This window comes from Alosa alosa, chromosome 20 (genome assembly GCF_017589495.1).
Source record: "Alosa alosa isolate M-15738 ecotype Scorff River chromosome 20, AALO_Geno_1.1, whole genome shotgun sequence".
NCBI classification, from domain to species: Eukaryota; Metazoa; Chordata; class Actinopteri; order Clupeiformes; family Clupeidae; genus Alosa; species Alosa alosa.
The window spans coordinates 1,928,113-1,940,612 of NC_063208.1; the positions used below are offsets into that span (position 1 = coordinate 1,928,113).

The 12,500-nt window shown below is 42.8% G+C and overlaps 1 protein-coding gene across 1 annotated transcript in view; it reads left to right on the plus strand.

Annotated features, from left to right (window-relative positions):
- Window positions 1-12,500, plus strand: part of necab1 (N-terminal EF-hand calcium binding protein 1) — a 54,281-nt gene that overhangs the window by 13,841 nt on the left and 27,940 nt on the right. The window contains exons 4-5 of the mRNA XM_048228957.1: window positions 2,315-2,340; window positions 3,431-3,528. Of these exons, the coding sequence (XP_048084914.1) occupies window positions 2,315-2,340; window positions 3,431-3,528 (124 nt within the window). The remainder of the gene's footprint in view (window positions 1-2,314; window positions 2,341-3,430; window positions 3,529-12,500) is intronic.

Sequence of the window (12,500 nt, forward strand, 5' to 3'; positions counted from 1 at the left end):
TGTGTCCCTGGAGACACTCCACCCCCATCCCACACCCAAGCGGACCACCGCGGACGGTAATCTGGCCGTGGCAGTTGGCTTTGAGGTGGTCGGGGTGGATAAGACATCGACTGGACACCACAGGGGCGGTCTTTATGGTCCAGGGTAGCTTAGCTTATGCTGAGGACAGAAATAGCACCTCCTGTTGTTCAATCTAACTAGAGCAACCAGCCACCTGGTCATTGGAGACACAAAAATAATACACTACACACACACACACACCAACATCCACACATTGCCATCTCAATACACAACAGATTATCTCACACAACACACACCACACACAAAGAAACTCTCTTACACACACACGCTCTCTCGCACACAGAACCTTTCTCTCATCATCATCTCTCACACACACACACACACACACACACACACACACACGAACCTCTGGGTTGACGCGGGCAGGCATCCTCTGAGTCTGCCTGTGACACGCCTGTGACACACTCATGTCTGATGAAGCTCGGAGACCTCATCCGCCGTCTCTGCCTCATCAGTAAACGCAGATGTGATTTGAGTGTGTGTGTGTGTGTGAGTTGGCAGTGAGTGAGTGTGTGTGTGTGTGTGTGTGTGTGTGTGTGTGTGTGTGTGTGTGTGTGTGAGAGTTGGCAGTGAGTGAGTGTACACACTGTCTCATTTGTGTGTGTGTGTGTGTGAGTTGGCAGTGAGTAAGTGTACACACTGTCTCATTTGTGTGTGTGTGTGTGTGTGTGGGTGAGTGTGTGGGTGAGTTGGCAGTGAGTGAGTGTATACACTGTCTCATTTGTGTGTGTGTGTGTGTGTGTGTGAGTTGGCAGTGAGTAAGTGTACACACTGTCTCATGTGTGTGTGTTGTGTGAGTGGCGAGTGAAGAGTGTACACACTGTCCATCATTTGTGTGTGTGTGTGTGCTGCCAGAGTGTGTGTGTGTGTGTGTGTGTGTGTGATGAGAGTGTGTGTGTGTGTGTGTGTTAGGATGTGTGTGGCATGTGTGTGCACGTGTGTGCATGTGTGAATGAGTGCGTGAGAGTGTGAGTGTGAGTCCGTGTGTGTGTGTGTGTGTATGTGTGTGTGTGTGTGTATGTGTGTGTATGTGTGAGTGTGTGTGTGTGTGTGTGTGTGTGTGTGTGTGATTGTGTGTGAGTGTGTGTGTGTATGTGTATGTGTAAGTGTGTGTGTGAGTGTGTGTGTGTGTGTTTGAGTCAGACCGCAGCTACGTTCAGCACAGGATTAGCAGCGGGGAGTCTCTCTCCGTGAGACACTTTCTCTCAGTGGATTACATGAGTTTAGCTCTGACGTTCTGTTACTCGGGATTCTGACCTTCTGTGTTCATTGTTAAAATTGTTAAAAAATATTTTTTTTGGTTTTATATTTGTGCCTTTATTGTTTTAAATGTTCTTTTTTTATTTATTCATTGTCCATTTTAGTGACAAATAGGGTTTGTGTGGCTAAGATATACATTATGTAAGTATAAGAATAAGTATATATACTTTTTTGATCCCGTGAGGGAAATTTGGTCTCTGCATTTATCCCAATCGGTGAATTAGTGAAACACAAACAGCACACAGTGAGGTGAAGCACACACTAATCCTGGCGCAGTGAGCTGCCTACTACAACGGCGGCGCTCGGGGAGCAGTGAGGGGTTAGGTGCCTTGCTCAAGGGCACTTCAGCCGCGGCCCACTGGTCGGGGATCGAACCGGCAACCCTCCGGTTACAAGTCCAGAGTGCTAACCAGTGGGCCACGGCAACCCTCCGGTTAGAAGTCCAGAGTGCTAACCAGTGGGCCACGGCAACCCTCCGGTTACAAGTCCAGAGTGCTAACCAGGGGGCCACGGCTGCCCTCCGGTTACAAGTCCAGAGTGCTAACCAGGGGGCCACGGCTGCCCTCCGGTTACAAGTCCAGAGTGCTAACCAGTGGGCCACGGCAACCCTCCGGTTACAAGTCCAGAGTGCTAACCAGTGGGCCACGGCTGCCCTCCGGTTACAAGTCCAGAGTGCTAACCAGTGGGCCACGGCTGCCCCTAGTCCAGAGTGCTAACCAGGGGGCCACGGCTGCCCCCACGTGAAGATTGCTGTCCTACAAATGGGACAATAAAGAGAAGCTTAGCATTGTGTGTGTTTGTTTGTTTTACATTTCAGCATGAAGACAGTAAACAGATGTTTACAGATGTAAACAGATGAAGTAACATTTCAGCATGAGTACAGTAAACAGATGTTTACAGATGTAAACAGATGAGGTAACCATAGTAACCATAATTGTTTGTTTTGTTTGTCTTGTTTTTGTTTATTTTGCAGCAACGTGGACACAGATGAGCTGTGTGGTAAGATAAACTTGGGATGGTGTGTGTGTTTGTGTGTGTGTGTGTGTGTGTGTGTGTGTGTGTAGGGGGTGCATGTGTAAGTGTATGTGTGTGTATATGTGTGTGTTGTAGGGTGATGAATCAGTAAAATGTTTTCTCACCTCCAAAGCCAAGGACTAGTGATACCTGTTTATCTGTTTAGTGCAAAGCCAGGGACAAGTGATATGTGTTTATCTGTTTAGTGCAAAGCCAGGGACTAGTTGGAATGATATGTATTCATCTGTCATTCGCAAGACAAGAAAATATATTAAAGACAATACCAGTACTCGTTGCTTATAAAAAATGTACTTGTATAAGTGGAAAATTGTTGCTGATTGTCTCTTGAAGAAAATATTATTATACTTTTCAGGACATGACTACAATATTATCTATTAAAATGCTATTTAAACGAGTACAAGAGCTTGCAAGCAGTGTAGAGCATTAGGAGGATTTTGTGTAAAATGGGAAAAGAAAGCCTGGCTTTGTTTCCTGTAACTCCAACATCCTTGAGTGTGAACGCGTCAGAAGTGCTTAATGCTTAAAGTGCTTCATCTGCTCTCGTAGCGTGAGGTCAGAAAGCATCCTGAGTCCACACAGGTCAGAAAGCATCCTGAGCTCACTCATACTGAGCTCACACAGGTCAGAAAGCATACTGAGCTCACACAGATCAGAAAGCATCCTGAGTCCACACAGGTCAGAAAGCACACTGAGCTCACACATACTGAGCTCACACAGGTCAGAAAGCATCCTGAGTCCACTCAGGTTAGAAAGCATACTGAGTCCACACAGGTCAGAAAGCATACTGAGTCCACACAGATCGCTGACGTCTCGTTTTGAAGTCTCTTCTGAACTGCTGTCCTTACTTTTAAAAATGTCTCCCTAACTGAAGCGTGTTGTTGAAATGTCTCCCTAACTGAAGCGTGTTGTTGACATGTTTCAATAATAGAGGTGTTGTTGTTGACATGTTTCACTAAACAGAGGTGTTGTTGTTGACATGTTTCACTAAACAGAGGAGTTGTTGTTGACATGTTTCACTAAACAGAGGTGTTGTTGTTGTTGTCTGGTTTTGAAGAGTACTTCTCGCAGCATCTGGGGGAGTATGAGAACGTGCTCGCTGCCCTGGAGGACCTGAACAGCACTGTGCTCAGAGCCATGGACAAGACCAAGAAGGTGAGATGACCTTTGACCTTAGAGTAACCAAGGAGATTAGATGACCTTTGACCTTAGAGCAACTAAGAAGGAGAGGTGACCTTTGACCTTAGAGTAACTAAGAAGGTGAGATGACCTTTCACCTTAGAGTAACCAAGAAGGTGAGATGACCTTTCATCTTAGAGTAACCAAGGAGATGAGGTGACCTTTCACCTTAGATTTACCAAGGAGGTGAGATGACCTTTCACCTTAGAATAACCAAGGAGATGAGATGACCTTTCACCTTAGACTAGTAACCAAGGAAGTGAGATGACCTTTCACCTTAGACTAGTAACCAAGGAGATGAGATGACCTTTCACCTTAGGGTAACCAAGGAGGTGAGATAACCTTTCACCTTAGAGTAACCAAGGAGGTGAGATGACCTTTCACCTTAGACTAGTAACCAAGGAGGTGAGATGACATTTCACCTTAGAGTAATGCTGATCTTACTCAGAGTGAGGAGGTGAGCATATGAGTGTGTGTGTGTGTGTGTGTGTCTGTGTATTCAGCAGTGTTGGGAGTAACACTGCCACAGTTGTGGGGAGAGGAAACAGTTGACGGGAGTCAAAGTTGATGACAACTGACTGTTGCTAGAGTAGTTATGGTGGTTGCTATGCTGGTTACTAGGTTTTAACTGTGAATGTGGTTGCTAGGCTGTTGTTAGGGTACTTGAAGTCGTTTCTAGGTTGTTGCTAGGGTGTCCATGGTAGCTACTATCAGAAATAAAGGAGTTACTACAGTGGTTTGCTAGTATAATCATGTTGATTGCTATGGAAACTGACATAGATGCTTAATTTCAATGGTTGCTAAATTGGTTGCTAGGTAGGTGGTGGTTTAATATAGTAGGCTAGAGGCATAGTTGATACAAGGATACAAGGATACAAGGAAGTTTATTGTCACATGCATATAGTTACTGGAAGTAAGAAATGCAGTGAAATTATGTCTGGTGTCAGCCTATTTGTGCAAAGTGGGGGGTAAAAAGTGCAGTAGAAGAGGGTTTAGTAGATTAAGTGGCAAGGGCTGCATAAGAAAGGTGAGGGAGGATTGGAATTGGGGGGGCACCAACAAGGAGCACCCAAGAGCAACAGGGGCAGGAAAACTCCCTTACCAAGGAAGAAACCTTGGGCAGATCCACGGCTCAAGGGCTAACCCAACTGCCAGGGTCTTGGTGTGTGTGTTGGGGGATGACAGGGGAGATGTGATAGTGTGCTGTGTATGTGGGGGGAGGGCAGTGTGCAATATGTGTGTTGGAGAAGCTTCCTCATGAGACAATGTGCTGTGTATTGGGGGCAACAGTGTGCTGTAAGTATGTTGGGGATGTGTGTTGGAGAAGCTTCCTGATGAAATAATGTGCTGTGTATGTAGGGGAGAGGGGGGGCAGTGTACTGCAAGTATGGTGAAGGGACTTACTATTGCAAGCAGAGTACTGTATGTATGATGTATGTGAGTGATGAAGATGTGTGTGTGTGGGGGGAGGAGAGTGTAGCAGTGACTGTGTGTGTGTGTGTGTGTGTGTGTATGTGAGCGATGAAGATGTGTGTGTGGGTGGGTGTGTGTGTGGGGGCAGTGTGCTGTAAGTGTGCTGTATGTAGAGGATGTGTGTTGGAGAAGATCCTGAAGACAATGTGCTGTGTATGTAGGGAGGGGGGGGGGCAGTGTGCAGCAAGTATGCAGAGGAGGCTTACTGTAGCAAGCAGTGTGCTGTATGTATGTGAGGTGATGACAGTGATGATGTTAATGTGTGTGTTTTTTGTGGGGGTGTTGGGGATGGGGGTGGGGTGGGGGTGGGGGTGGGCAGAAAGGCTAGGCAATCAAGGACATGGGTAGATGGAGGAGAAATCAAAAATAATAAATAAAAAGTTCTATGGAGATGTGCAAAAGTTGGAGAAAGTCAGATATGTGTGTGTGTGTGTGTGTGTGTGTGTGTGTGTGTGTGTGTGTGTGTGTGTGTGTGTGTTTTGACCTGTGATGAAATAAGAAAATAATAAAAGGTCTATAGCATAGGGTGAGGGATGTAAAAGTGCTAAAAAGTCTTGTAGGTGTGTGTGTGTGGGGGGGGGGGGGAGTGCTGAGGAGGAATGAGTGCAAAGTCAGTATAGTGTGAGTTCAGAGTTGGGAAATGTTTGAGAGTGCTGAAGAGTGAATGTGTGCAAAGTCAGTATAGTGTGAGTTCAGAGTTCGGATGGCCTGGGGATAAAACTTCTCCTGAGTCTCTCAGTTCTGGCTTTGTGACTACATAAGCGTCTTCTTGATTTCAGCGGTAGGAATAATCCATTGTTAGGATGAGAAGAGTCCTTCCAGAATCTTTTGGGCTCTTAGGAGTACTCTTCTGGAATAGATATCTTGTAGAGCAGGAAGTTGAGTTCTAATAGTGCGTTCAGCTGAGCTGACTACTCTCTGCAGAGTACTACAATCTCTAACTGTGGAGTCCCATACCAGGTGATGATGCTACCAGTTAGAACACTCTCAACCGCTGAAGTGTAGAAGGCCTTCATGATGGATGTAGAAACTTTGAATTTCCTTAGCTGGCCTGAAGGAAGTAGAGTCGTTGTCTGGACTTCTTCAGAACATATTGAGTGTTAACAGTCCATGTTAGGTCTTCAGTAATGTGGACACCAAGGTATTTAAAACTTGTGACTCTCTCTACAGGTTGCCCGCTGATCATTAGTGGGGTGTAACTGTAGTTCTGCTGCTGCCTTCTGTAATCCACTACCATTTCCTTGGTTTTATTGATATTCAGTGTCAAGCTGTTAGATTGACACCACTGTGCCACCTCATCAACCTGATCCAAGTAGAGCTGTTCATTGTTGTTACTAATCAGGCCCAAGATCACTGTGTCATCTCCAAACTTGATGATGGAGGTATGACTACTGTTGGCTTTGCAGTCATGTGTGTAGATGTTGTACAGCAGTGGACTCAAAAACACAGCCTTGGGGAGCACCAGTGCTGATGGTTAATGAGTCAGATGTCAGACCCCCACTCTAACCACTTGTGAACGGTTGGTGAGGAAGTCAAATATCCAGTGACACAGGGTGGTGTTTAGTCCTAAGGCCTTCATCTTTGTGACCAAGGTGAGAAGTACTATAAGATTGTTGAATGCTGAACTAAAGTCAATGAACAGCATCCTCACATAATTCCCATTCCCTCCTCCAGTTGAGTTAAGGTGGTGTGCATGAGGTTTGAGATGGCATCCTCTGTAGACCTGTTGGCTCTGTAAGCAAATTGGAGGGGGGTCGAAGGAGGCAGGGAGGGATGAGCATATAATGTTTTTTCACAAGCTTCTCCAAACACTTCATCACTGTAGACGTCAGGGCTACTGGGGTGAGTCATTCAGACATGATGGACTTTTGTTTTTCGGTACTGGAACAATAACAGACTGCTTGAGGCAAGTAGGAACTGTCTCTTGAGCCAATGATATGTTAAAGATATAAGTGAACACAGGAGCTAACTGAGCAGCGCAGAATTTCAAAACCCTGTTAGAAATTCCATCCGGTCCAGCAGCTTTTCTACAATTAACCCTCCTAAAGGCATTGCTCACATCGACCTCAGAGACACAGAAAGGTGCATCCTCATTTACTTCACATGCTGCAGCTAGTCCAATATAGTCTGTGTTTTTTATGTCAAAGCGAGCATAAAAAGCATTAAGTTCATCAGGGAGGGCTTTACCCACATTCATCATAGGAGGGGACTTTCTTTCAAAGCCAGTGATGGTTAGGAGTCCTTTCCACACTCGTGCTGGATCACCCTCCAAGAAATCAGCTTCAACTCTGTCTCTATAGCGCCGCTTAGCATCTTTAATAGCTCTACGTAAACTATAAGATGCTGCTTTGTAATCCGTCATATCCCCTGAAATAAGCCCAGCATTATAAGTCATGGTGCGTGTCTTTAATGCCGTTCCCACTTCTCTATCCACCCATGGCTTCTGGTTAGGGAAGCTTCGGATCTTTACAGTTGGGATGATGGAATCCGTTAGCATATTGATGTAACTCACTGATACTTCCGTAAACTCATTGATGTCAGCAGAGTTCGTCTTGAACATCTCCCAGTCAACGTTGCTAAGGGCGTCCTGTAGCCTGGCTTCCGATTGGTCAGTCCAGCGCTTGACCTCCTTCGTCACTGGGGGGTCCGTCCGACTTCTCTGTTTGTACATAGGCAGTAGGAAAACAGCGGCATGATCTGATTTTCCGAAATGGTGATAACTGACAGTTGGAATAGTTGAAAAGTTAAATAGTTGGATAGTTTAAATGGTCAAATTATTTAATAGGGAATTATTGTAGCGGAGACTTTTATTTTGAAACAGTTGTGGGCAGAGGAAGCAGTTAAACAGGATCTGTAGTCTTAATATAGCCAGATTGTGTGCTTAAAGCCTGAGACAGACAGTTGCTGGAGGTGGCCGGAACACTTGGCATAGGATTCTAAGTGCCCTACTGTGATGTCATAATTGCCAATGTTAAGTCTATGGGGACATTTTTAGTAATTTTTAATTAATAGTTCAAAAAGTATAAATGTTACAAAGTTGAAAAATACATAGCTGAAGTCACCTAAGTAAGACCTACGCAACACAGTTTGAACGAAGTTTCTACATCAAACGGTTGAAGCTGAATTAAACGCACAAATAAGTAGAAGAAAAATAACTAGAAATGCAATTCCAAGGAATTACCAGTGCATGAAAATGCAAAAGTTGTGATGTAAAATATCATGTTTGGTTAAAATAGATAATACAGAGATGGTTACTACGGTAATGCTAGGATAGACATGATGGTTGCAAAGCTTAATAAAAGTTGATAGTTTAAAAGTAGACCGCTGAATGTAGATAGTTTAAAAGTTGTTGATAGACAGCAAGTTTAATAGATAGATGGTTTAATGGTAGTTTAAAAGTACACCGTTTAATGTATAGTTTAAAAGTTGTTGATAGACAGCTAGTTTAATAGATAGATAGTTTAATGATAGTTTACAAGTAGACCATTTAAAAGTTGAATGTAAATAGTTTAAAAGTTGTTGACAGACTGAAAGTTTAATGAATGTTGATATTCAAATAGTTTAATGGCTGTGTATAATTAGATATTTGACAATAACTAAAAGTTGGAATGACTCTAATGTTTGCTAGCAGTTATGCTAACAATTTTAACTATAGTAACAATTAGTGCTGTCAGTTAAATGTGTTATTAACGGCGTTAACGTAAACCTATTTTAACGGGCGCCAATCTTTTTTTATCGCGGAGATTAACGCTCTTTTGGTGTAACAAACTTTGTAGTTTTTTCACAAGCTGTTGCAACAACTAGTAACGTTAGAACAACTACAACACCACACTGGATCTAGCTAGACGTGGCCGTGCATGTACACGCCCCCTTTTTTAGGGGAAAGGGAGCTGTTTGGATAATGGAAACCTATGCTGCATAGAAGTGGGGAGCGAAAAGGGGTTATACTTACTAAATCTTGAAACAAACGTGAATAAAAGGCACAAAATAAGGTTGGTGTAAGAGTTATCTGTGTGTTTATGGGATTAATGTGACCATTATGTTTCTATTTTTTGCTCTTTCCAGTTTAGCCTACTAACAGGAGTATCACGAATGTAGGCACAGTCAAACTGCCCGTGGCTGACTATAACTAAGTTCGGCAAGCTTAACTTTACATGTCATAACATCAACTAAACATAAGTCACACATTCATTATATCACTTGTAATATGAACGTAGCCTTTTTCCTACAACTAGGTGAGATAATTGGCTATGCCTGTTATACTGAAGTTCCACAGTTAGCTAGCTAGCAAGCTAACCGTTTTACATGGGATATGATATGGTAGATATGAAGTGTAGCTAGTACGTGCTGAATGGGTTGTAATGTAGCCTACATCGTTTCGACATGAGTAAGTTACATACACATAATTCTTTATAACTGCCGTGTTAGTAAAATTATTGAATGGCCTGTAAATTAATAACTAGATGTAACGTCAAGGTGTGATTAGGCTATCTGTCTTTCCCATTAGAATCAATGATATATGTATGTTAACTTGTTTTCCGCTAAAATGGGGCGTGATGCAGATCTGAAATGTTTGATAACCAGTCATCAACAATCGCGTAACCAAATATCGGGGCTGTGTAGGCTATGTTTCACATTCCCTTTTAATTCTTATCCTCTAAAAAGTCTACAGTTGTCATCATGGATAGGTTGTTGCATAACTTAGTAGAATTTGCGCTTGTTGCATGTCCAAATTTAGAAACATAGGCCTATTTTCGAAGTGTTATCATTTTTAATAACCCACGTTTCACAATATACTGTGCAAATAAAGGCCTAGACTCGCGATCATATAATGTTGTTGCACTGCATTGCCTCTAAATGCTTAACTGACGATACACATTAGAAATGTCGCACGCCAGACATGAAGTTTGCGCGGAGGACCCGCACATTCTCACGCTCAAGTCCAGTCTTCGTACATCCGGACGTGAGCGCGGAGAAATGGCGACGCTTTCATTTTTTTGTGCGTATGCAAGCTTTGTACATGAGGCCCCAGGATGTTATGTGGTGGAGGGGGGAGAGGGGGGAGAGAGTTCAGCATCCTAACAGCCTGGTGTATGAAGCCGTTGGTGAGTCTGGTGGTGCGGGGCGCAGGCTTGCACCTCTTCCCAGAGGGCAGTGGATCAAACAAATTGTGAGTGGGGTGACTTGCATCACTCACAATTGTGGTCGCCTTGCGGGTGAGGTGGGAGGTGTAAATGTCCTTCAGGGAGGGGAGAGAAGCACCAATAATCCTTCCAGCTGTGTTCACTATGCGCTGCAGGGCTTCCGCCCCAAACTGGAAGGGGTCCAGGGTGGGGGGGGAGAATGGATTTGATGTGTGACATGACAAGCCGCTCAAAGCACTTAATGATGATGGGTGTCAGTGCCACGGGGCGGTAATCATTGAAGCAGGATGGAGCAGTTTTCTTCGGCACAGGAATAATGGTGGCAGCTTTGAAACATGATGGGACGATGGCTTGCTTCAGGGAAGTGTTGAAGATGTCTGTGAAGACATCCTAACCAAGTTACTTAGTTCATTTTAGCTAATGTTTTCTAGCAGTTTTTTTTTAAATGCTAATAATGTTAATGGTGTTAACTATGCTAACAATGCTAACTATGTGACTTAGCTAACTTAGCTAATAATTTATAGCAGTTGTGCTAAAATATTAAGAATGCTAACATGCTAACCATGTGACTTAGCTAACTTAGCTATTCATATTTAGTAGTTATGCTAACAATGTTAACTATGCTAACATGCTAACTATGCTAACCATGTGATTTAGCTAACCTAGCTAATAATTTTAGTAGTTATGCTAACTATGCTAACCATGTGACTTAGCTAACCTAGCTAATATTTTTTAGTAGTTATGCTAACTATGCTAACTAGCACGATAACAATACTAACATGCTAACTATGCTAACCATGTGACTTAGCTAACCTAGCTAATAATTTTTAGTTGTTATGCTAACTATGCTAACTAGCATGCTAACAATGCTAACATGTTAACTATGCTAACCATGTGACTTAGCTAACCTAGCTAACTAGCTACAGTAGGTAGGAGTCATAGTTGATGATAAGTGTTGACATAGTTGATGACAAGTTAAAAGTTGTTGATAGACAGCTAGTTTAATAGATAGTTTAATAATAGTTTAAAAGTAGATTGTTTAAAAGTTGAATGTATATAGTTCAAAAGTTTAAAAGTTGAATGTAGATAGTTAAAAGTTGTTGATAGACAGCTAGTTTAATAGATAGATAGTTTAATGATATGTGAAATGTTTAATTAAAAGTAGACCGTTTAAAAGTTGAATGTAAAAAGTTCAGTAGTTTAATGGGTTACATTGTTTAACAGTGGATTATTGTATTGAGGACTTTTATTTTGAAACAGTTTTGGGCAGAGGAAACAGTTGAATAGGATGTGTAGTCTTAGGGGCCGTTTATACGAGAACTATTGCGAAGGAAGACGACAAAATATTTTATCATAAGTGCCTTTCGTTTACACGGCGACCCCGCCATCGGGGCTTGAAGATGCAAAAATCTGAAGACTCCTTCCAGAGTGTAGAGTTTTGAAAACTAACCGGTTTTAACGCCTCCGTCTAAAACGGCTAAACCAAAGATCCTTGATTACCTCTCTGGCTAAACTGTCAAATTAGAATGTCTGCGCCGCGGACGCATCGGGTTCTATCACACCACCACCCAGCGGTCTAGAATGCATATCCAATCGAGATATCACATACTCTTGCGTCTTCATATAAAACAAAGATTTCCCCTGAGAATGCTTTTCAAAACGCGAATAAAAAATGAAGGCGAGGCAGCCACTTCTCGTCTTCTCTTTTCATCGTCACCGTATAAAATGTAGCCCTAATTGACCCAGATTGTATGCTTAAAGCCTGAGGCTGCAGGTGGCCTGAACACCTGCCATAGGATTCTAATTGCTTAATGGCATTATTATGATATGTCATAATGTCGGTAAATGTTAAGTCTATGGGGATTTTTAAAGGTTTTTCTTTAATAGTTTAAAAGTATAAAAGTTTCAAAGTTGAAAAGACATAGCAACCTGCTCCGTTTGAAGACCCTCGTAACAAAGTTTTAAGAAGTTTCTAAGTTAAACTGTTCAAGAGAAATTCGTCTCTGGAAAAAAGTAGCGGAAGTAGAAGTTGTTGTTGCCTAGGAAGAACAGTACAGTACGCATTTCCATGCACTGTAATAACTTATTACTATATTGCAGAATTCAGTGTCAGTGCACCACCATGCATACTAGTAGTAGTAGTAGTAGTAGAAGGCTAGTAGTAGGCAGCGTACATATCTATCAAACCACCTAGATGGTGAGGGTGGCGCAAAACGAGGTCAGGGGGGCCTCCATGCATTGTAGAATGTTTTGAGGTTGGAAAAGTTTGAGAACCCATGTACAAGGCTTTTTTTGAAGGCCCATTGAAACTACAATAAATAGGTCTAAAAG